General features: G+C 44.6%; 3 protein-coding genes across 3 annotated transcripts; all 3 read left to right on the plus strand.

The window, feature by feature from the left end:
- Positions 1 to 72: 72 nt before the first annotated feature.
- Positions 73 to 2,953, plus strand: LOC145696880 (prolyl 3-hydroxylase 2-like). The gene is made up of 6 exons (XM_081773989.1): positions 73 to 523; positions 567 to 933; positions 976 to 1,795; positions 1,842 to 2,080; positions 2,124 to 2,411; positions 2,459 to 2,953. Exons 1-6 carry the CDS (start codon positions 419 to 421, stop codon positions 2,941 to 2,943), a joined length of 2,304 nt encoding a protein of 767 aa, XP_081630115.1. The 5' UTR covers positions 73 to 418; the 3' UTR covers positions 2,944 to 2,953.
- LOC145696869 (uncharacterized) lies at positions 2,947 to 7,013 on the plus strand. The gene is made up of 9 exons (XM_081773977.1): positions 2,947 to 3,078; positions 3,126 to 3,242; positions 3,286 to 3,868; positions 4,206 to 4,617; positions 5,044 to 5,970; positions 6,015 to 6,231; positions 6,355 to 6,547; positions 6,598 to 6,776; positions 6,827 to 7,013. The coding sequence occupies exons 2-9, from the start codon at positions 3,134 to 3,136 to the stop codon at positions 6,886 to 6,888; spliced, it is 2,682 nt and encodes an 893-aa protein (XP_081630103.1). The 5' UTR covers positions 2,947 to 3,078; positions 3,126 to 3,133; the 3' UTR covers positions 6,889 to 7,013.
- A 243-nt stretch (positions 7,014 to 7,256) lies between these two features.
- Positions 7,257 to 21,197, plus strand: LOC145711905 (E3 ubiquitin-protein ligase HUWE1-like). Its single transcript, XM_081789595.1, is given in 18 exon segments — positions 7,257 to 7,579; positions 7,623 to 7,798; positions 7,843 to 8,103; positions 8,150 to 12,414; positions 12,862 to 16,269; positions 16,272 to 17,714; positions 17,760 to 18,288; positions 18,332 to 18,571; positions 18,727 to 19,074; positions 19,114 to 19,382; positions 19,424 to 19,728; positions 19,769 to 19,888; positions 19,932 to 20,130; positions 20,172 to 20,324; positions 20,371 to 20,541; positions 20,585 to 20,693; positions 20,740 to 20,880; positions 20,925 to 21,197. Coding segments are annotated over 18 exon segments (12,498 nt in total). The 3' UTR covers positions 20,963 to 21,197.
- The last annotated feature ends 50 nt before the right edge of the window (positions 21,198 to 21,247 follow it).

A 21,247-nucleotide genomic window follows, 5' to 3' on the forward strand; every position in this document is an offset into this window, starting at 1 on the left:
CCTTGTAACCTCGGATCATCGTGTGCCTCTTTGACTTTTCCTTGCCTATTTGATTGTAATTTATTTAGAATGCAAACATGTTTGTACAGTCAGAGAATCAGTCGCCTGATGAAATCTGCAGAGATGAAGAGTGTGACTCTTACCAAACTATTGATCGCTTCTGAATTCGTTTTTCAATTCCAATGAGATCAAGAATCAAGAGCGATGATCGTGAACTTGAGCTGCTGGAGGCGATTGTTGCGCTCGTTAAAACCTCCAAGAGCGCGCGGCAAAGCTCAAAAAGGCTCTCTCCCCACAGCTGATGAGTACTACCGAACCAAATAACAACAGTCAAGTGTGAAGAAAACCCACGCGAGCCCGGTGCTTTTGTCCCTTTTCAACCCCCTTTTTGTTTTATGAAATCGAGATTTGAACAAAAATGAGAGGATCGAAATGTCTGGTAACGATAATTTCCGCGACTTCTGCCGGAGATTACTCGCCCTACGATACCCATTATGCCCAGGGAATTCATGCGTATGAGAATGTAAGGCTTCTACCCTCGTATTGTTATAAAAAGTTATTTACAGGAAAACTGGACCGAGGCAATAACCGAATTCGAACGAGCAATAGAAGAGAGAAACCGTTATTTAGAAGCAAAGGTGCATTGCTCAATCGATAGCTGTGGAAACATCACCGGCGATTCCCTAAAGTCCCTTTCCATCGGATCCGGCTTTAGTCAATACGTCATCGCTCGCGGGCTCTGTCTTTACAAATGTATGTCTGAGGCGATTGGGAAGAAATACGTCGATTGGAGGATTTTACCTTCGGTGGATGAAGAATTTCAAGCTCGCCTGCCGTACCAGTATCTCAATGTCGCCTATTTCAAAAGTGGAAACATCAGAAAAGCGTTGGAAACTGCCTTTACTTTCTTCAACGCTGATCCTTCCGATCCAGGTGATTTTCACCCCTCTTTCTTCTTTCATATCATCTTTTTAGAGATGCAGGATACCCTGGCTTTTTACCAAGAAATGGAAGAAGTTGACGACTCCATGTTTGTCGATATAGAAAATCCAGAGCATCTAAAGCACTACGAAATCGCCCAGTCAGTTTATCAGCTCGAAGATTATCCTCAAGCGATTTCCGAATTCGAGCAAAGCCTTCATTGGTACTGGGACAGTATGGACGAATGCAGAGCGCTCTGCGATGCTCCGTTTGATTTCGGCGACGATTATCCAGACGAGCTGCCAAATTATCATCTTTTCCAGACAAAAATGGTTGCACAGCTACTCGAATGCCGGCTCAAGTGCGTCAAACAAATGGAACTGCCATGCGGCCGGTACCATCGTCGGTCGAACAGCGATCTTCTGCCGATTCATTACCATTATTTGATGTTTGCTTATCACGAAATCGGGGATGATCCAAAGGCGGCTTCGATGGCAAAGACATATCTGACATTTCATCCTGACAATGAGCCTATGCAGATAAATATACAGTTCTTCGATCAGGAAGTTTACGAAGCTGCACAGCCAGAAGAAAAAGCCGTCAAGTTTCACAAAAAACTCATGCGAGAAGTAAAAATGCTCGAATACCTTGAACATCACTTTGGCCCGACATATGGGTTCAAATACGACTATGCCTTGCTCACGCCCTTTCCCGACGAAATGTTTTTCGAAGCGGAAGATGAGCGGCTTATGAATGAAGATATCGGAGATATTGACGAGAACTCGCAAACTCCCTGGGATCCTGAGAACGAGGTCAAAGATCCGCCGACTTTTGGACCATCTTATGATACTCCCTTCCCTACTGGTGCTGAAATGTAAGTTACTTTGATATTAAAATGCGCTGATAATACCTCTTCTTAGAGGTTACGAATCGGTGGCGGAGAAAATCGATGATCTTCTTTTCGACCCCCTTGCGGAACCTGACAAAGTGAAACAGGTCGATACCGTTCACGGAAAACTGCCGTATTACTCTGCTGGTGATGAGAAATTCGGATATGTCGTGCGAGATTCGCCGAAATATAGCGTTTTTGACGATGGGCCAGCTGTGAATGCAGAAGGACCAGTCGCTGATGGAGCTGTTTTGAAGCAAAACTCGACACGTATTTGTTCTTCTATTTTTTGCATTTTCAATTGTTCTTTTAGATCTTGCGGGACCGACGAGATTTGTCATGGACGGTCTTTTATCAGATGAGCAGTGCGAGTCCTTGTATAAACTCGCTTCTTACGGTATTGTTGGAGACGGCTACGAAGGGGACAAGAAACCTCACTCAAAAGGAGAAGAGTTTGCTGGAATCAGCCTTCTCACTGCAGCTAGATTGGCAGATATTGGAGCGGTAGAGACAGCAGCGGTTCAGCTCTATCACGACATCAATTCTAAGTTAGCAAAGATCGTCAAAGAGTATTTCAAGCTGGAGACTGATCTTTATATCGGTAAGCCTAGTCCTGATTCAGTTTTGGAGTTGACTTTCTTCATCTAGATTTCATTCATCTGGTTTGTCGAGATCCGAAGGATGAAAAAACGACCGACGAAGATGGGAACATCATTCTTTCGCACCCAGTCCACCCCGACAACTGTCTCTACCTCCCCGACGGAACTTGCCCCCGTCGGCCGCCAGCATACGTCTGGCGAGAATACTCGGCCGTGCTCTATTTGAACGAAGACATTGAAGGAGGCGAGATCTTCTTCGCGGATCCAAGCGGCAAATACGCACTCGCAGGGGTCAAGCCGAAGTGCGGCCGTCTTGTTGGCTTCTGCGCCGGGACAGACTGTCTTCACGGTGTCAAAAAGCTCACCGGAGGCAAACGTTGCGCCTTGCCTATTTGGTACACGACGAGAAAAGAGAAAGAAGATTTCACGCTCGAAGATGCTCGTGCGATTCTCAAAAGACTCAATTCTAGCTCTGCATCAAACACAGATTCTGACAGTTCTGAAAAAATGCCCTCTGAAAAAACTGAACTCTAAGTAAAAAAAATGAAAAAAAGACTAGAAATATTGAAAAGCAAATAAATTAAAAACGTCTGTACAAAATGCTGAAAGAAATGAGAGATCTTCTGTTATGAATCATTATAATCGACCGATCAATTTGAATTGCCTTCGGTAAATGAGAGTCAGTAAAGTGGCAGGCTGTGAACACTTTTTTTCAGAAAATGGGATGGTTTCAATAAGTCAACTTGTTCATTATACTCATGATGTCGCGAAGCAGGTGCTTCTTGAGGCGAGAGAAAGGTCCAGGAAAACTGCGAATATAAAGGCTTTCATAGGTATGAAAATTCAATCAAAAAATCTACCACAATCATTCTTTAGCGGACAATGCTCTCACCCATCTGGCTTCGTACATCATGCAGCCGCCTCCCCCAGAGCTACTCAACCTATCCCTTTCCGTCTTTGCCAATTTACTGAGCGACGAAGATGCCAAACGCCAAATCAACCGCGAACAAATTCAAGGACTCATCCGTCTCCTCGACGAAACAACTGCAGATGAAGACTTCGACGGCACACAAGAAGTTCAAATTGAAATGAAAGGGCGATTGATTCGAGCGCTGACGAATGTTGCCCAAGGAAGCGCCGCCAATCGCGATATTTTGGTCGAAAACGGCGCGTTCAAGAGCATCGGCGCAGCGACTCTTTCCGAAGAGAATCCCGACCTGTACGAGGTCGCCTGCCGAGCACTGAGAATCATTCCATCAGACGCAGTCCAGCGAAAACTCGCAGCAACAACATGTGCGGAAATCCCGGCGAAGGCGCTACTCATGGATCGCAAAATCGCCAGGTCCGCCGTCAGAGCAGTTTCTAATCTGTCAAAAGCTATCAATCCGCATTTGACGTCATCCCTTCTCCATTACGATGGAAAGCCAATCAAGGTTCTTCTCAGAGCGATCACCTCTAGGTAAAGTTAAAACATGGGCATCATCGTAATTTTTTTTATTTTAGCCACTCAGATTGGTAATTTTTTATCTTTCATTTATCGATTTTACAAGATTTTCACTTTGCTTGAGCGTTTTCTATTAATATTTTTCATTTAACGAACTTCATTTATTGACAATTACGATTTTTGATAATAACAATAATGCAATAAAAACTGACTCAAATCACGAGTTATCAAGTTCAATTGCGTGCGTTTATCAATTTATCAGAAAACAGTGCGAGACATCAGTCTCTTGAGTGAAGGGAAACAAAACAAGAGACGATGGGATCAGAATAAAAGTCATTGAAATCAAATTCAGGACAATTTCGACGCGCCAGGATGCACTCAGTGCAGTTTTACGGCTGACCCAGAGAGTCGGAGCGCTACGACCGAAGATTTGCTCCTACGGCGGTCTGCAGCTCTTCAAAGCTAACTTAGAGAAAACGGGAGGCGGGTACACTCGTTTCGGGATCCCCTTCCTCCGCTCAATTTGCTGCTGCATTAGAGAAGCAATAAATCGAAAGAAAGTGCGAGAAATTGGCTGCCTGAGAAACTTTTCGAAAATTCTTGAAAAGCCAATTACTTCGGAAACAAAACCGCTGGCGGAAGGAGATGAGTGGATTCTGATGGCAAAAGCGATTGTTCTGACTTCGCTCACGAACTTTTATTATGACGATGAAGGGATAACGGAAATGATATCGTTGGATTTTGCTTCGTCGATTGCTACTCTCGTAAGTTCTGAAGCCATTATCTCAGTTTACTTTTCCAAATATATATGAAATAATAAAATAAAAAATATAATTTCAAATAAAATTTGATTACAATCGACTTTAACAGTTGCACAATAATAAGCAAAAATACATTTATTTCAAATATTCTTGTGCTGCATAACGATGTCGGTTAATAACTGCTCCTTCCTAAAGGCTTGAGTTTCATTTTAATTTTTCGTCAGTGAAGAATCGTTATATTCATTTTCATGTCATTCTTCGAAAATTTTCGAATTGTCTCGTAAATTATGATCTTCTATTTATGTAAAAAATTCCAAATGTAATCTTGTCTCCCTCTTTATGGCGTGAGCAAGCATTATCCAATTTCACGCAAATTTATGAAACCAAGTGATGCTAGAACCAATTTCAAAGAAATCAATGAATTTTCAGCTTCCTGAAACACTGATCGACATCGCCGAAAGCCCAGATGCACCGACCGACTACGACCATCAAATTGCTGCTAGCTCCGATTTGCCCACCGCTTTCAACAAAGTAGACCTCGTTGCTCCTCTAACCGCGCCGCAGAATTCCGTCCAGAAGATGAAAAGACTTCAAAGTAGCTCTTCGTCTGATGAGTCTTTTGAATCAGGTCTTAGCCCTCCCAGCTCGCCTGTCAGAAGAGCATTCAAAAGAAGAAAACGCAGTCATAGAACTTGGAGCAGTAGCTCTGACGAAAGTCTCGGAACTCCTGGATTGCCCGCTTCTCGCGATCGCTTATCAGCAATTGAAGCTTCGCCCGACCGAAGCAGATCTGCAAGCCCCTTGTCAATTTTACCTACTCCACCTCCAACACCTAATCATGAGCCAACCCAAACTCCCCCTGTGCAAGAAAAAGTCTCGAATAAACTGACTCAGGAAGAAGCCGCGATTACAATTCTCAACAGATTCATGATGGTCAAACCAAACGAAACAATCGAGCAATTATCAAAGCCAGAAGTCATCATTGCGATATTTTCGTACATCAGCAAAGGCGGCCAGCTGAATTGGATAATTCAGAAGATCATGGAAAGCATCATCTCAAAGGGAAAATTTAGCAATCTTCTGATCGCAAATTTCATGACCGTCTTGGCAAAGACAATCGAAGACCGATACACTCTTGATCTCCCGGAAGACAAAAAGGACGATCTTCTTTGCAACATCACTGCGAAATGGATAGAAGAATTTGTTGTTGCTTCAAGAGAACATATTTTCACAATAGACGCTTGGCTAGAAGCCGGAGAGGATGATCAACAACTGGCGGTGGCGCGAACGATTCCATTTTTGCTCAGTGACGAGTCTAACTGGCTTCATTTGCCGGCTTCTTTCGATATTTTAAAAGTGAGTGTAAAAGGGAAAAGCAGCCTGGTTAAGAAAATCTTTAGGATAATATTGATGAGCACAGTTTTCGATCAATCCTTGCGTTTTGCACCGAAGCACTAAAAAAGATCCCCCGGATTGCAGATAATTCGGAATCCCATAATTCGGAATCGCTTATGATTGGTAAAGATTACGATGATAAGCGGACCGTGACGGTGAAACTCGCAGACTGCAGCGTGACTGTCTCGCGGCGAAGGTTGGAAGAGATTTCACCAATGTTTCAGGAACGGAATTCTTCGGAGTCAAGAATAATGATTTCATCTGATAAAATCACTTCTGACCAATGATTTTTCCGCATCAAATTGAGTTTACTCAATTGGTTAACCAATAAGAATATTCCAAAAAAGGCGATGTTACATCACGCCGATTCAGCGCAATTCACCGAATCTACCGATCTTATCCAATTGCCTACTTTCGATTCGGAGATTGTTTCGTTCGTCCTTGGAGTTTCCAAAACAAAACCAAAAGATCCTATCTCTGTTGATCTCTTTTGCCAACAGTATTTGATCGAGGAAAACATCAGACAAAAAATTCAAAGGTAAAAAGCTTACAGACATCAAGGACATAATTAATAATTATAAAACTTAGCGCGCTTTGGGACTCGATCAAAAAAGGGTTGGAAGATGGTGAAAACGAGTCCCTTCTGATTCACGTTTCGGAAAACTCGAATTCCGAGCAGCTTTTGCCCTGGCCAGTGCGCGTCGTCGAGCACTTGGTTGACTTTTCCAACCGCTCGTTTTTCAAAAGATTTTTCTTCTCCCAATCAGGTAACGCCCCGTTATTCGCCCGATTCAGAAAAAATAAGAGAAATTTTAAGATCATGTTTTCAACATTCTGAATTATCTTCTGAGAGTTTCTTCACCGACATCAACATCCTGACTCAAATTTCAACTTTCAACATCATCTTTTTTTTTCAACTATGTCTATCTTGCAGTTTTCTCTGAGTTTCTGTGACTTGAATTTTCGCTGTTTCTTTACATTCGAGAAAAATCATTTTAATTTTTTTACGCAATTTTTTATCATTTCTAGACTTGCGATAACAAAAACTTTTGGTGAGTTTATGGACTAATGAATTATTCACAACATGAAGATCGACAGCGCTAAGGGACGGATTTACAGAGATTCTTCGTTTATTTGTTTTACACTTCAGTGGAAATTTTATGTAATTTCCAGCCTCATACCTACTCGAGAAGGCTACATTTTTAGGATTAAAAAAGAAAGGCTCTAGCAAAAAATGTAAATCCCGAATGAAGCTGAAAAAGAGTCACACAGAACCTCCCGCCGATTGCGCCGAGCTTATCGAGAAGCTCGTCGGGCTCAACCACGATGAACTACTCGATACCTTGACGAAAATCAACACATGGACAGTTGGCAAGTGCGAGCTTTACCACTGGGTTTCTGTGCTCGACAAGTTCGATGAGATCCTCGGCGAGGCTTGTTCGACTGTTGAAGGGCACCAATGGTACTACAAAGTGGACAAGGATTCGAAGCTTCGCGATCTTGTTCTCGGGATCTTGAACTTTACCGCCTTGCTCATTGAGTACTCTTGCTCCCGTCACATCTACAATAGGTACAAATAATGACATTACCCAATAGCGAAATGCTATTTTTAGCATCGATCATGTAATCTCGCTCATGTGCGTCGCAGACCTGGACGTCACCCATTCTGTTCTCAACCTTCTCTACACTTTCACCAAGCGATCTACCTATTTAACTCGCCTAAATCAGGATACGCGTAAACGACTCATTGCCCAGCTCACCTATTTAGCAGACTCCTGGGGTGGGAAAGGTACCTTTTATCAACTCCAAGCTCACGACTTATTCTTACTCTAGAAAACGGCTACGGCCTGGCAGAATGTTGCACGGAAAGTGACAACCGCCAAAAGTCCGCCACAACGCTTCACTTCGACTTCCGCGTCGAAGATGACAGCAAAAACGATCAACACCAAATCGAATCCAAAATCGAGTCAATCTATATACAGGATATGTCGGTCTTTACCGACCCTCTTGGAAAAATTATGGAAGAGCTTCTTGACATGTACAACCGCTTGCCCAAAAATCTTCACATGAAGCTTTACACTCAACTTCGACTTGGTAATTTCACTCTTCATTTTTCTCTATTTCGATCTTTTTTACTTAGCCCATTCATTCGGAAACAGCGCTGACCGGCTCAAGTGCGTTCAAGTCCGACTCCATGCAATTTCTGTTCTTGTTTTCATGAGCACTTCCGAAGCGTCGATGAGTCCCGTTCTCTATCCCGGCTTTGTCGAAGAAATCGTCGACTTGCTCATGCTTGAAGCTGATGAAAAGCTCATCGAGATCAAAGCCGCCGCTTTACGAACGATCACATCCATCGTCCATCTCGACCACCATCCGCGCCTCGTCACGATCATCGATGCCACTGGAAGTGGCGAGTACCACGGCCTTTTGCCAAAACTCATTCGTGAGTGCATCGCATCGATGACAAGCGAAGACGCGGCTGAACAAGGTGCGCCCGCTCGATTTCCTCATAGCCTCTCCACTGCCTTATTTTCCTTCCTCTACCACTTGTCCAGCTATGAGAGTGGCGCCGAAGCCCTTGTCAACTCTGGCATGGTCGAGAGCCTCCTCACTGTCATCCAGAAGATAGGCGATCAGCAAGACCAGATAATGTTCGTCACACGAGCTGTTCGAATCGTCGACTTGGTCACAAACGTCGAGATGACCAGCTTCTCTGGATTAAAAGGCGTTCAAATCTTCATCGATCGACTTGAGCGCGAAGTGGCCAGCTGCAGGGTGGAAGCTCCAAGAGAACTCGAGCCAAGAAAGAAATCAGCTGATGGGACAATGGAGATCGACGAAAATCTCCAAGAGTTTACCAAGAAAGGAGTGCAATGCATGCCCCAGCGATCAGCCTTGTTCAAATCGATCCTCAACTTTTTGAAGAAGACGATTCAAGACCAAACGATGGCCGAATCCATCAGGCACATTATGGAGAGCTCACTGCCAAAATCCCTCAAACACATCATCTCCAACTGCGACTACTACGGCGCGAGCTTGTTCCTTGTCGCACTCGAGGTTGTACAATTCTACGTGTTTCACGAGCCATCTTTGCTTTCCAACATGCAAGAAACCGGCATTACTGATGTTATCCTTCAAGCTCTTTTGATCAAAGGTCCTCCAGCGACCAAAGAAGTCCTTCAGTTTCTTCCCGCCATTTTTACAGCTATGTGCATGAATGAAGCTGGCCTCAACGAGTTCCAGAGCTACAACCCATTCGAGAAGATGTTCAGAGTTCTGATCAACATCGACTATCTCCAGGCGATGAAAAAACGCCGTAGTTCTGAGTCAGCAACGGATACTGCTGGAACTCTTGGCTCATCTGTTGATGAACTGATGCGTCATCAGAACTCTCTTCGAAAGCCTGCGATCGCAGCGGCTATCGACCTTTTGCACCATCTTGTTGATATTGGAAACAACCCTGATACCATCGTCGTAAAAACTCTGTCCAGCACTTCGAAAGTCGATGCTACTGTTACAGCTGAACCAGTAACAATTGACCAGGAAACTCAATCTGACGAGGAACGCGCAACGATGGACGGAGAGTTCGTAGATGACGGAAATGTTGAAAATCCAAAGAAGCGACGTAAACTCGTCGACATGATTGAGGAACAGAAGAAAATAAAAGAACCTGAGAAAGTCCCATTGATGGAATACATCGTCAACGTTTGCAAGTTCCTCGACTCGATGCTTTCGAACAATAACACTCCTGATCACTGCAAAGAATTTATCGCAGCCGGCGGTGTTCCAGTCTTGCTGAAACTTGTTTCACTAAAATCACTTCCGCTAGATTTCCCAACTTCGGCAGCGGCTCAGCAAGTCGCTTCTGTTCTACGAGTGGTGTTCGTCCTCTCAAAGGACAAGTCTGTGCTGAAAGCAACGATAGATGTCGTAAAAGAGTGGCTTGACAAATATGACCAATACTGGCAACAGGAGTCCTCCAAGGCAACGATTGAGTCACCTTCATTGATGTTGCGTGAATATACTGATAGCACATTGGATCCGGTCAGATCTTCAATTGAAATGCCAATTTTTCAGCTAACGAGCAAGATCTTCGGCTTCGTAAATCTCCTTCAAAATATGACGAGCAATGTTCAAAACGAAGCACGTGTTATCTGTGTCAAAGTGTGGAGCAGTGAGACAAGCTTAAAAGTTCTTGATGGCTTCGCGAAGCTCTATCGAAATCTGATTTGGGAAAGTTCTTGCATGATTGAAATAATGGAGGACAAGATGGAAATCGAAGGCCTTGGAAAAGCTGATCTCGACCGAATCTGTACAATTGACTGGTCAGAAGAGGTCAGTCCGCTGCCATCAGCGAGTGCATCATCTGCGTCATCGAATGCGACAACACCTGTGGACTCAAATCCTTTGAGCGGAGCTTCACCAACATCTGTGCTTCAAGACGAAGTTGGATCGTTGAATATCGGCTCTCCTTCCGAGCAAAATCGACCACTCAAACGACGATCTCCTGATCCACAAGACGCTCAAAGAATAGAGCAGCTAATGAAGAAAGATAAGACGATGAAGATTCGAAAGATGATCAAAGACGTCCCATACGAAGCTGCCCAGAATCTCGGCGTCAAGCTCTCAACCCTGTTCCAGCTCCTGGTCAAGTTTGCCACAGCGCCAGCTCGGAGTAACCGCCGAAATCCAAACAAAATTCCACCGTCCACTTCTGCGCGAATGATTGCCAGCGAACTGATAAAACATATCACTGATACACTTGTTTGGAAGCCGCCGATTCAAGTTTCATCAACAAAATTCCGTCTTTTCTTTGGTCGATCCGCTACGCAGCTTCTCAGCGCGTTGCTCCTTGATGAATGCAAAGTTCCTTACATGCTGATGCTCCAGCATTTGGATTGTGTCGATGGCTTGCGAAAGATGGAAAGCGCACTGTATTCCTCGATCGAAGATGCAGCTGGCGAAAGTCTTGAAAGCCTTCTTGAAAAAGAAACTCTCCCAAGAGGGGTCGGTGAACATCTTTCCGAGTGGCTTACTCTCATTGAAAAGCTTGTGGACACTCGAAAATACGATCAGAAACCAACTGATCGAACGTATGTCGATATGCCTGAGAACTACGCGCCATATCATGTTCCGTTCAAACGAGCCAGCTTCCTAGCTCATGCTCACACGATCGCTTTCCGCGCGATCAAGTTGCTCTGGGGCAAAAAGTGCTTGACAAACTTTGGAACGAAGAAAGAGTCATCCCGACTTTTGGAAAATATTCTCACAGTCTTGCGACACATCATCAAGTCGGAAGACTTCATCGATGAAGCTCTTACAGTTGAGCGAGAGTCTAGCGAAATCAATGCAAGCAATCGTAACAAGTCGATTCATGCATACTTTTTGAACGAAACAGAAGCTGACTGCAAGAAACATAACGGATTTAATCCGAGATTCAGCAAGATCATTCAGCAACTTGTAGCTGGTGAACAACTTGATGCAATTTTCGAAGAATTCAAGTGGTTGGAACCGAAAGAGTTCATCGATCGTCTGTACAGAAACCAGGACGGCTCATCAGAAAATCGTGATTTGGGAGAAGGAGGATCAAGAAGGCCAGCATCGAACGCGATGGTCGACGCTTTGTCACTTCTTAGTCAAGAAAGACAGTCGCAAAGCCGAGCAAGTACAGTTCGAGAAGCTACGAACAGATTGGACACCCTGCGAAGCAACTTAGAACGAATTCGGACCGATCTGGAAAATTCGGCAAATCGAGACAATGATCATGCAACGCTGTTGGCTAATAATGTGGAAACACTCGTAAGCATGGGATACAGTGATGATCTTGCTCGTCGAGCACTTGCTCAAACGAGAAATAATCTTACAGAAGCGATTGAATTCTGTTTGTCTGCACCCGCAGATGAAGATGACGAGCTAGCGATGGCGATTCGACTGAGTCTTGGCGAGCCCACGCGTGATCCAGACTTGCCTGCCTTGGAATATGCTTCCTCGGAAGAAGAACCGCCAGTCAATTTAGTTGAGCCTTCTCCTCCTCGAGAGCTTACTTCGTTTGATAAGTTGAAAAAACTAAATAGTGAAAACGTCGCACGATTTGCTGCACTCTTGGCTTGTGGAGACTACATGCAATCTTTGGAAAGAAAAGACTCGCCCTACATCGAGCCTGCCGAAGTGCGAGCTTTCTCGGAAAATATGACAAGCGGCTGCTTCCAAATGCTCGAAGATGATCCAAAAGCGGTTTATTCTGTTTCTGATCTCTTGATCGCCACCATGCGTCGAAGCGACAAGTCGTGGACTCAGCAAGCAATCACAGACATAGTTTCAAAGATCAACCTCACGGCCAAGGATGTGCTGGAAAAGCAAAACTGCGTTCAAAAGACGGTTGAAAAATCATCTGATCCAGGGCTGGCAAATTAGGGTCCTAACAGCCGCACTACCGAAAAATTGTTAGGGTTCTAACTCAAAATTAGTGCGAATTAGTGCGGCATCCCCGTCCTACCCGTCCTATTTTTTTCCTTGATATTTTTTCGTCTATTAGGACTGAATCGCCGCCCTAACCGTACTAATTATGAGGCTCTTTTTCATCATCCAATCGGCGCGCGCTTACCACCAGGCGCGGAGGACAAATTGGTGGAAGATTGAAAAAAGAATGGAGCTGATTGGATGAGAAAAACGAATGACCCGCCATGATTGGCGCACCAATAAGCGCGCGCCTCTTTTAGGACGATTTTAGTGCGGCTTTTTCCAACTCGTACTAATCGCACTAAAAAGTTATAAAATGAGAGTTAGGGTTCTAACAATAGGGTTCTAACTCAAATTAGTGCGGCTGGCGGGACCCTAATTTGCCAGCCCTGATCTGATCCAAATTTTTCGAAGGGTCTGCTGACATCGCTCAGGGACAGTGGTTTCGATCCAGGCCAGTTGCGAAAAGCCTCGCAAGATCTTTCAACAGGCCTGTTGCTTCTTACTTTATTGTTTGATGAAGCAAAGATGAACTGTGCTAAAGCAATCGATGATAACAAGCTTATGGACACGATTGTCGAGCTTTTAACGATGGCAAAAGGCCTTATCGATGGAGTGTGCCAGGAGGAAGTTCCAAAATGGGTCTCCTCTAGTCTTCTTCTTGCCGATCTTTATCAAAAGATCTCTCTTGCTGATGAGCGCCGTAAACAACTGGACCTGATCTACTCCAATCAAAAAATCGTATGGAAGTACTACGAAGAACGGGAGAAACGATGGAAGGCGTACACTGACGATGAAAATAACAAGATCACGAAGGCGTACGAAAAAGGCGATACTTCCTGCAGACTTATTGGAAGGCGAAAGTATTTCATTTGCTTTAGTCGAATGATTCAACAAAGCGATGAGACTCCAAGTAAGAAACCAATCATGCGCTTCTACAGCGGTGCAAAAAAGGATGATAAAGCGATGGATGCATCACCAAAAGCCACCCTTGAAGCTCTTGCTCAAGATAGTGTGAAACTGACTGACGATCAGGCGCAGCATCTTATTGATTGCTGTGTGGCACTCTGTACAAGACAAAATACCGATTCAGACACTATCCATTCAAGTCTTCGAATTATTCTCCGAGTGACAAAGAAGCACTCTTTGGCTCTTTTCTTTGCCGAACGAGGAGGCCTTGAAATGATGTTCAAACTGAATCAAAATCAAGGCTTCTCAGGATTCTACTCTATCGCTTCTCTGCTAATTCGGCACTTGCTGGAGTCGCCAGCGATCCTGAAAGCTTGCTTCCGAAAGACAGTCGCTCTTTTCGCTACAACCAGCAGTGCCCAAGCAAGTCTTGGCGTGCATGATCGCGCAACTTCTTCACGAAGTTCTCACCGAGAAATAAATTTGATGCTTCGTCAGCTGAGTCCGGTTGCTTGTAGAAATCCGGACCTCTTTATCGAAGTTGTCCAAAAGCAACTGAAGATCAATATTCGAAATTATCATGGCGGAAAAGACATTTCAAACGTCAGTGCAGATACTGCTCGAGACGCATTCTTGAATAGCAAAGACAACGAGAAAGAAAACATTAAGAAAAATCCAGCGCCGGAGCTCACGAACATTCTCCAATTTCTCATAAACAAACTAGGCACTTTTTCGGAAGAGAAGGACAAGGAAATGGAAGATGAGCCACAACAACAGCCAAAACCACAGCCGCTGCTATCCCAAAGTTTGCTTTTGCGAATTCTTGCTGAAGTCATCAGCTCATATCCAGCTTGTGCTAGTGCTCTCTGCAAACTGAAAATTGCTTGCGTCGATTCAAATCTAATGGAGTTCATCATTGACAAGCTTTTACTTCACAAAGGAGAAACGACCCCAGATAATCTTTGTCTGAATCTTCTCGCTTGCTTCGCAGCCTGTGACCATGCGAAAGTCAAGAACACTTTTATCGCAGAATTGAAGAATGGCCTTGCTAGAATTGTAAAGCAGCCCGAATCGTCGCAAAAGCACCATCATCTTCGCGCGATTGTAGAGTTGGTCCTCGTTGCTATCAAGCGAAACAGCCCTCCTCAAAAGGATGACTCTTTGCGTGGTATCAGAAGTATCCCCGACAAAGATATTAACTCGCTCTCTATAACTATGGTGAAGCGTGGGGTTGCACAAGATCTTGCCAGGACTATACATACCTTAGATCTTTCCAGTCCTCATCTTTCTGTCACGATAAACATCATCTTCAGGGCACTCGAAACGCTTTCTAAAGTCACAGGAATCGCCATCAATATCAAGAGTGATTCAAGCTCAAAGAAGTCTAAAAATGGAGTTGCAACTACTTCTGCTAATGCGAATGATCTTAGCCCAGCAGACAACAGTCCTCTTGGAGCACCATCATCATCTCATGTTCTTGAAGACTTCCCGGAATTGATCGCGGCTGAGCGCGAAATGCGACAACAAGCCAATGAAGCTCTTATGAACATTATTGCTAACGAAGAGCGAATCCATGAGTCGAGAAGAAATCGGCAAATGCTTATTGATGCAATGCCACCTCCTTCAAATCCTGATCGCCGAGATGACAACGATCAAGGGTCAAATATGGAATACGAAGATGAGCAAAGTCAAGAAGAATCGGTCGAAGCTGAAAATGAAACTGAGCCTGAGGATCTACCTGAGCTCCAGGACCTCTATCAAGCCGATGCTAATATGCACGATGATCACGATCATGGTGAAGAGGAGGATGAGGATGAAGACGGGGGTGAAGACGTTGATGACGATGAAGATGAAGACGACGATGATGATGATGAAGATCGGGGTGACGGTCGCAACTACACCGAGAATGATTACCTCCTTCCCGAAGGCGTCGGCATGGATCCACCAACTGAGGACATGGAAGAGGACATGAATCGCAGTGACGATGAAGAAGAAGACGATGACGACGACGAAGAGTCCATCGAGTTTCCTATTCCCGGCGAATCAGGTCACTATGAAGGCGAAACCTACGAAATTCTTGATCCTTTTAATCACAGAGACATGATCCCCGGTATTGTTCCAATGGATCTTATGCCTCGTCGAGGACTTGAGCGTTTCATGGACCGGCCTACTATGGAGAATTTTAGCGATACTTTCGTTAACTCCTGGGGTCGCGGGCGAGATCATATCCCCTTCGGTGGTCGATTCCGCCACAGAGCAATCCGCACCCGAGGCGCAAGCTCAACGAGTAACCAGCCCCCACCGCCGGACAATTCATCTCGAAATCTTCTTCAGCCACTCAACCCAACTCATCCTCTTCTAAGCCGAGTCGGAACTGGAAGCAATTCAAGCGCAACTCAACGCAATTCCACGTCAAGTGCGCGCGACTACGTCTTGTCTTATTCAGGTCGAAACTGGGAAAGTTTAGGAAATCAGGTCTACCCATATTACTTCCATCGTCATCGACTTCGACCGCAGAATATTTACAACAGCCCAGGAACCTTCTTTAGTCGTGATCTATCCAGAAGTGCTAACAACTCGCTACCATTTTCTAGTGCTCAAATGAACATAAATGATTTACTACCTGATCATATGGCAATCTCCAGATCGTCGCGACATTCCGATGAGAGACTCGGAGAAACGGAAGTAACATTCCCATCCGCGTTTTATCGATGGGCCGAAGAGGCGACAGTTCTCGACGGGGAAAGTATTCACAATGTTGTACTGATTGTAAGAAACGACATTATGCCAGTTCTTGAAGAGCGCTGTAAGAAAGATCTTGAGGAAGCCGAGAAAGCTCGTAAGATACGCGAAGAAGAGCGACAGAAAGCTGAAAAGAAAAAGAAAGAGGAGGCGGAGAAGAAAAACAAGAAGAATTGAAAAAGAAGGCTGCTGAAGAAGCAGAAGAAGCCGAAAAGAGAGCAAAAGAAGAGTCGGAAAATGCAGAAAAGCAAGATGAGCCGAAGACCGAGCCAGAAAATCCAACAGCGGAGCAGCAACCCAGTGCAACCGGGCCAAATCCAAATGCATCATTCGCTGAGATTCTCAACTCTACTGGTGACCTCGCTAATCTGGACACAAGTGCTGGTGATATTCCTCAAGAATTCACTGAAGCTATCCAGGCTGCCTCCCAAGAAGCAGCTGCTTCTCAGGGGGCAACTTCTCAAAGTAACACTGCTCCCGCTGAAACTGATGCTACGTCCCAACCAGTCGATATTGCACCAACAACTGCTGTTTCAGCTCCGGAGACACGATCAATCAACCCCTGGCAGGAAATGGATCCCGCTATCCTCAACGAATTGCCCGAAGAAGTTCGACGTGAAGTTTACGCAAGCGTTCTAGATAATGTCCGCCGAGAAACATCGACTGCAGTGGAGTCGACTACTCTTGATCCTATCAACGAAGAGTTCTTGAATGCTTTACCTGCAAATATTCGTCACGAAGTACAAGCTGCTCATGAGCGCGTCAACTCTGATCTGAGCGAAAGAGCCGCTCGTGTTGGAGCACAAGCGACAGCGCAGAGCTCCTCTGGGGCCACAGGTGGCGATGGTAATATCGAAGAGTGGATTCGAACACTACCTCAGGATCTCCGTCGAACCATTTTGACGGATATGGCCGAAGAAAACGTCGCCGCGCTGCCTGAAGATCTTCAAACTGAAGCTCGTACTCTTCAACAGCGAACACTTCGAGGCATCAATGCGTTGGAAAGTTACCGTCGCAGAACTATCCGTCCTTCTAATTTCACTGGCAGAGCGAATTACCTCGGTCGATATGAATCGCGCCGTGGTACTGATTCTGACACAAGATCAAGCGAGAAAAAGACCATTCCTCATCTGTCACCAAAGTACATGATCGACGCCGAAAGTCTATCCTGCATCCTCGCAGTACTTTTTGTCAACGACAACGGAATCCAGCAGCGAAAGCTGCACATGATTCTCAAGAATTTCGCCATGCACGGGTCGACCTGTAACTGGCTCATCACTTCTCTGCTAGATATTATTCACAGAACGACCAACACCTCTTCAAACGCCCAAGATAAGTCTTACATTGTGCCCAATTGGCTGAGCCTCAAGCTCGAAGCCTCCCTCGGCGCCCGCCATAGTGTCTTCCAAATCAAGAATGATCAGCTCGAGATCCACCCTCAAGCTGCCTCGTACATTTGCAGATCGGTTATCGAATCGCTCACTTACCTAGCCAAGTGGAATACCAAGTTCTTCAATGCTTCACCATGCCACACTCAGTCAACGGTGCCTCCTTTCTGGGATTTATTGTTCAAGCTCGAGAAAGACAGTTCATCTGTAAGTCATCCTATCTTTATTCTTGTTCGTAACCAACTTTTGTAGAGCAATTTCGGAAAGAAAGCAGACCCTCAGTGCCAGCTACACACATCCGATAACGACGTTCAAGCCGTAAAATCCCTCGAGCAGCTGAACAAATCCGTCTTTGCCTCTCTTCTACGTATGCTCAATCACCCTGTTATCAACGAAAGCAAGTCTCTTCTTGATAAAACTCTCACGCTCATCTCAATCGTTGCCATCGACCTTCCAGTCATCAATGGTGGCCAAGAAAAAATCTTCCAGAATGAAATTTCAAATTTGGTGAGTATTCTTGGTCGTGTTTCTTCAGAGGAAGGAACTCATGAATGCACCCAAATTTTGCTGGAATTGTCGCGATGCCACATCAGCTTTAGAATTCAAGTTCTGGACGAGCTTATCGCCGGTGCTTCAGTGTTCGGGAAGAAGCTCGAGGGACAACTCCGACAGCTTCTGACGGAGCTGAAAGCCAAAACAAAGGAAGAGCGCGAAGCAAGCAACAAAAACGAACTCATAGTTCCAGCAATGCAGAAGCTTACCTCTAAAAACTCAATTCAAGGTAAATTTGTAACTCAAAAATATATCAATATCTCCCGTCCTAGCTTCATTCTTGCGTTTGCTCAAGATCATCGAAGAGCTTCGACGATCAGACTTTGGCAATAAATCTAGCGGATCTATGCGAGGAAGTCTCAACTGGCGAGAAAACGGCCAGCGAGGAAGTCGGTCAAGAGGGCGCGATGCATATTCTTGGCTTCACCGCGGCATGCAAAGTTCCCGTTTCCACTTTGATGAGACCCTGAATGATGTGATTCACGGTATGTATACTCCGAATATGCTTAGAGGTTAGTCCAGGTATAATTTGAATTCAATATTATATCTCATTTATTAACATTTATCTCGATTTTTAATATTGACTATTCAATATTCGTATCGAGCTTGATTGTGGGTGATTTTCCCGGCGCATGAGAGATGGAGTGTAATTCTCTTGATTTTGTAGCGGCCATCTCGCGGAATCGCCCCGACACTGCCGAAACGATCATTGATGTTATGGAACGTCAACTTTCAGGGCGAGGAGGAATACAAGATGTTGGCGTTTTACTCCCACGTTTCATGCGAAGCGGTAGCGGCAGTGTGACTTTGCGCGATAATGAACCTCGAAGTGGTTCGGCTAGCGGAACTCAAAGGCCTTCTACGAACGATGCGGAGGAGAGTGCGAAGAATGCGAAATTGAAGCAGGCGAAGGAAGAAAGTGAAAAACTCAAGAAAGAAGCTGCATGCTTGAACGAGTATTTGGCGGACTTGCTCAACTTATCAGAATTGTGGCAAATTCTTTCTGACTCACTCGGTAACATCAAACATAAAACATTAGTTTCTTAAAATTTAGGTGAACTTGATGTCAACAAGGACAGCCACACATTCATGGTTCTCCAGCCAGCAGTCGAGGCATTCTTCATGGTCCATGCGACTTCAACGGAAACTGAATCTGAGAAGAAAGAGACGAAGCAAGAAATGCTCGCGCATATTGAAAAGATCGCGCCTCTTCCTGAATCTCCAGGGGAAGAGAAAGAGGATGAGTCGACTTCGGAGCAGAATAAGTACAAGAACTTGCCTCAAAATACTGTCAAGTTCTTGCAATTTGCTGAGAAACACAAGGTATGAAAAAATAATGAGCTAAGATTTTACTCAATCTTCAGGCGGTTCTCAATCAAATTCTTCGACAATCGAGTACTCAGCTGGTCGATGGACCATTTTCTGTTCTCACGAAGCATATTCGACTGTTGGACTTCGACATCAAGCGTCGCTACTTCCGAAAAGAACTTGACAAGATCAAGGAGAATACTCCCCGAGGCGACACTGCGATCCACGTCAATCGAGAGACAATCTTCGATGACTCATTCAGAGAGCTTCACAGAAAGAAGCCGGAAGATTGGAAGGGCAAGCTCTACATTGTGTTCAACAATGAAGAAGGGCAGGATGCTGGTGGCTTGTTGAGAGAATGGTACAATTGAAATAATTTAACTTCTTTTAAATTTATTTAGGTTCCTGGTGATTTCAAGGCAGATGTTCAACCCGAACTACGCTCTATTCGCTCAAGCGGCTAACGACCGTGTAACTTACAGAATCAACCCTTATTCTGATGTTAACCCAACTGACAAGCTGTAAGTGAATTCGAAAAGTACTCTCCCTTGACTTCATTCCTAGTTATTTCAACTTTGTTGGTCACGTGGTTGCAAAGGCGATTCTCGATAACAAGCTGCTCGAATGCTACTTCACCAGAGCATTCTACAAGCACATGTTGGGCGTTACAGTCACATACAAGGATATGGAAGCTGAAGATTTGGAACTTTACCGCTCGTTGCTGTTCCTTATCAACAATCCTGTTGCTGATCTTGGCTATGAGGTGATTCTTTCGACTGATATTTCTTTTTAACAAATTCATAGATAACCTTTTCAATGGATTTCGAACGATTTGGAAAGACGGAAACGATTGACTTGAAGGAAAACGGCAGGAACGTTCCTGTAACGGATGAGAACAAACTTGAATACGTACATCTTATTTGCCAGGAGAAGATGGTTGGTTCGGTGAAGAATCAGGTTAGAAAAGAGCATCCTGGTAATCGTTAACTCGGTTATTTTATAGCTGCGAGCGTTCTTGGAAGGATTTTACGATATCATCCCCCGCAGATTGATATCGATCTTCGACGAGCACGAATTGGAACTGCTGATTTCTGGCCTTCCTACAATCGACATTGACGATTTGAAGGCCAACACGGAGTACCAAAAGTACAACGCGAACTCGCTTCAAATTCAGGTATGAATTATTCAATTAGTTGAGTCCCTAAACTCTGCTTTAGTGGTTCTGGCGCGCATTGAAGAGTTTCAACCAGGAGGAACGAGCCAAGTTCCTTCAATTTGTTACTGGAACATCCAAGGTTCCGCTGCGTGGATTTGCCAATCTTGAAGGTAATCATCGCTTCTTTTATATTCATTTTTTACAATATTTGAAAAGGTATGAACGGAACTCAAAAGTTCCAAATCCATCGAGACGAGCGGTCCACTTCACGACTTCCATGTGCGCACACATGTTTCAATCAACTTGACCTGCCAGTGTACGAGACTTATGAAAAACTCCGTACCCAAATGCTAAAAGGTAGCTAATCTTTCCTACTTCAGACAGTAACAATCCATTTCTAGCTATTACAGAAAGTAGCGAAGGTTTTGGACTTGCGTAAGCACAAGCTGCTCGCTTCCTTCTCACCCTTTTCTTCACTCCCACCACGAGACAGAACCTTCTCATATCCTGCTAGCTTTTTGCATGTTCAACTCCTACAGATAACACACGAATAAACACAGTTATTATACAAATAAACTCAGCATTAGTTTCAACCATTCTTTTAACTTGAAAGTTTGAAACTCATATAATAACCCCTATTTTACACCCATCCTGTCCCATCTGGAGCCCGATAATTGCATAAATTATGCTGCATAACTTTCTGCCATGATGCATAAATGCTTCA

The sequence above is a fragment of the Oikopleura dioica genome, chromosome 1 (genome assembly GCF_907165135.1).
Source record: "Oikopleura dioica chromosome 1, OKI2018_I68_1.0, whole genome shotgun sequence".
NCBI lineage: Eukaryota > Metazoa > Chordata > Appendicularia > Copelata > Oikopleuridae > Oikopleura > Oikopleura dioica.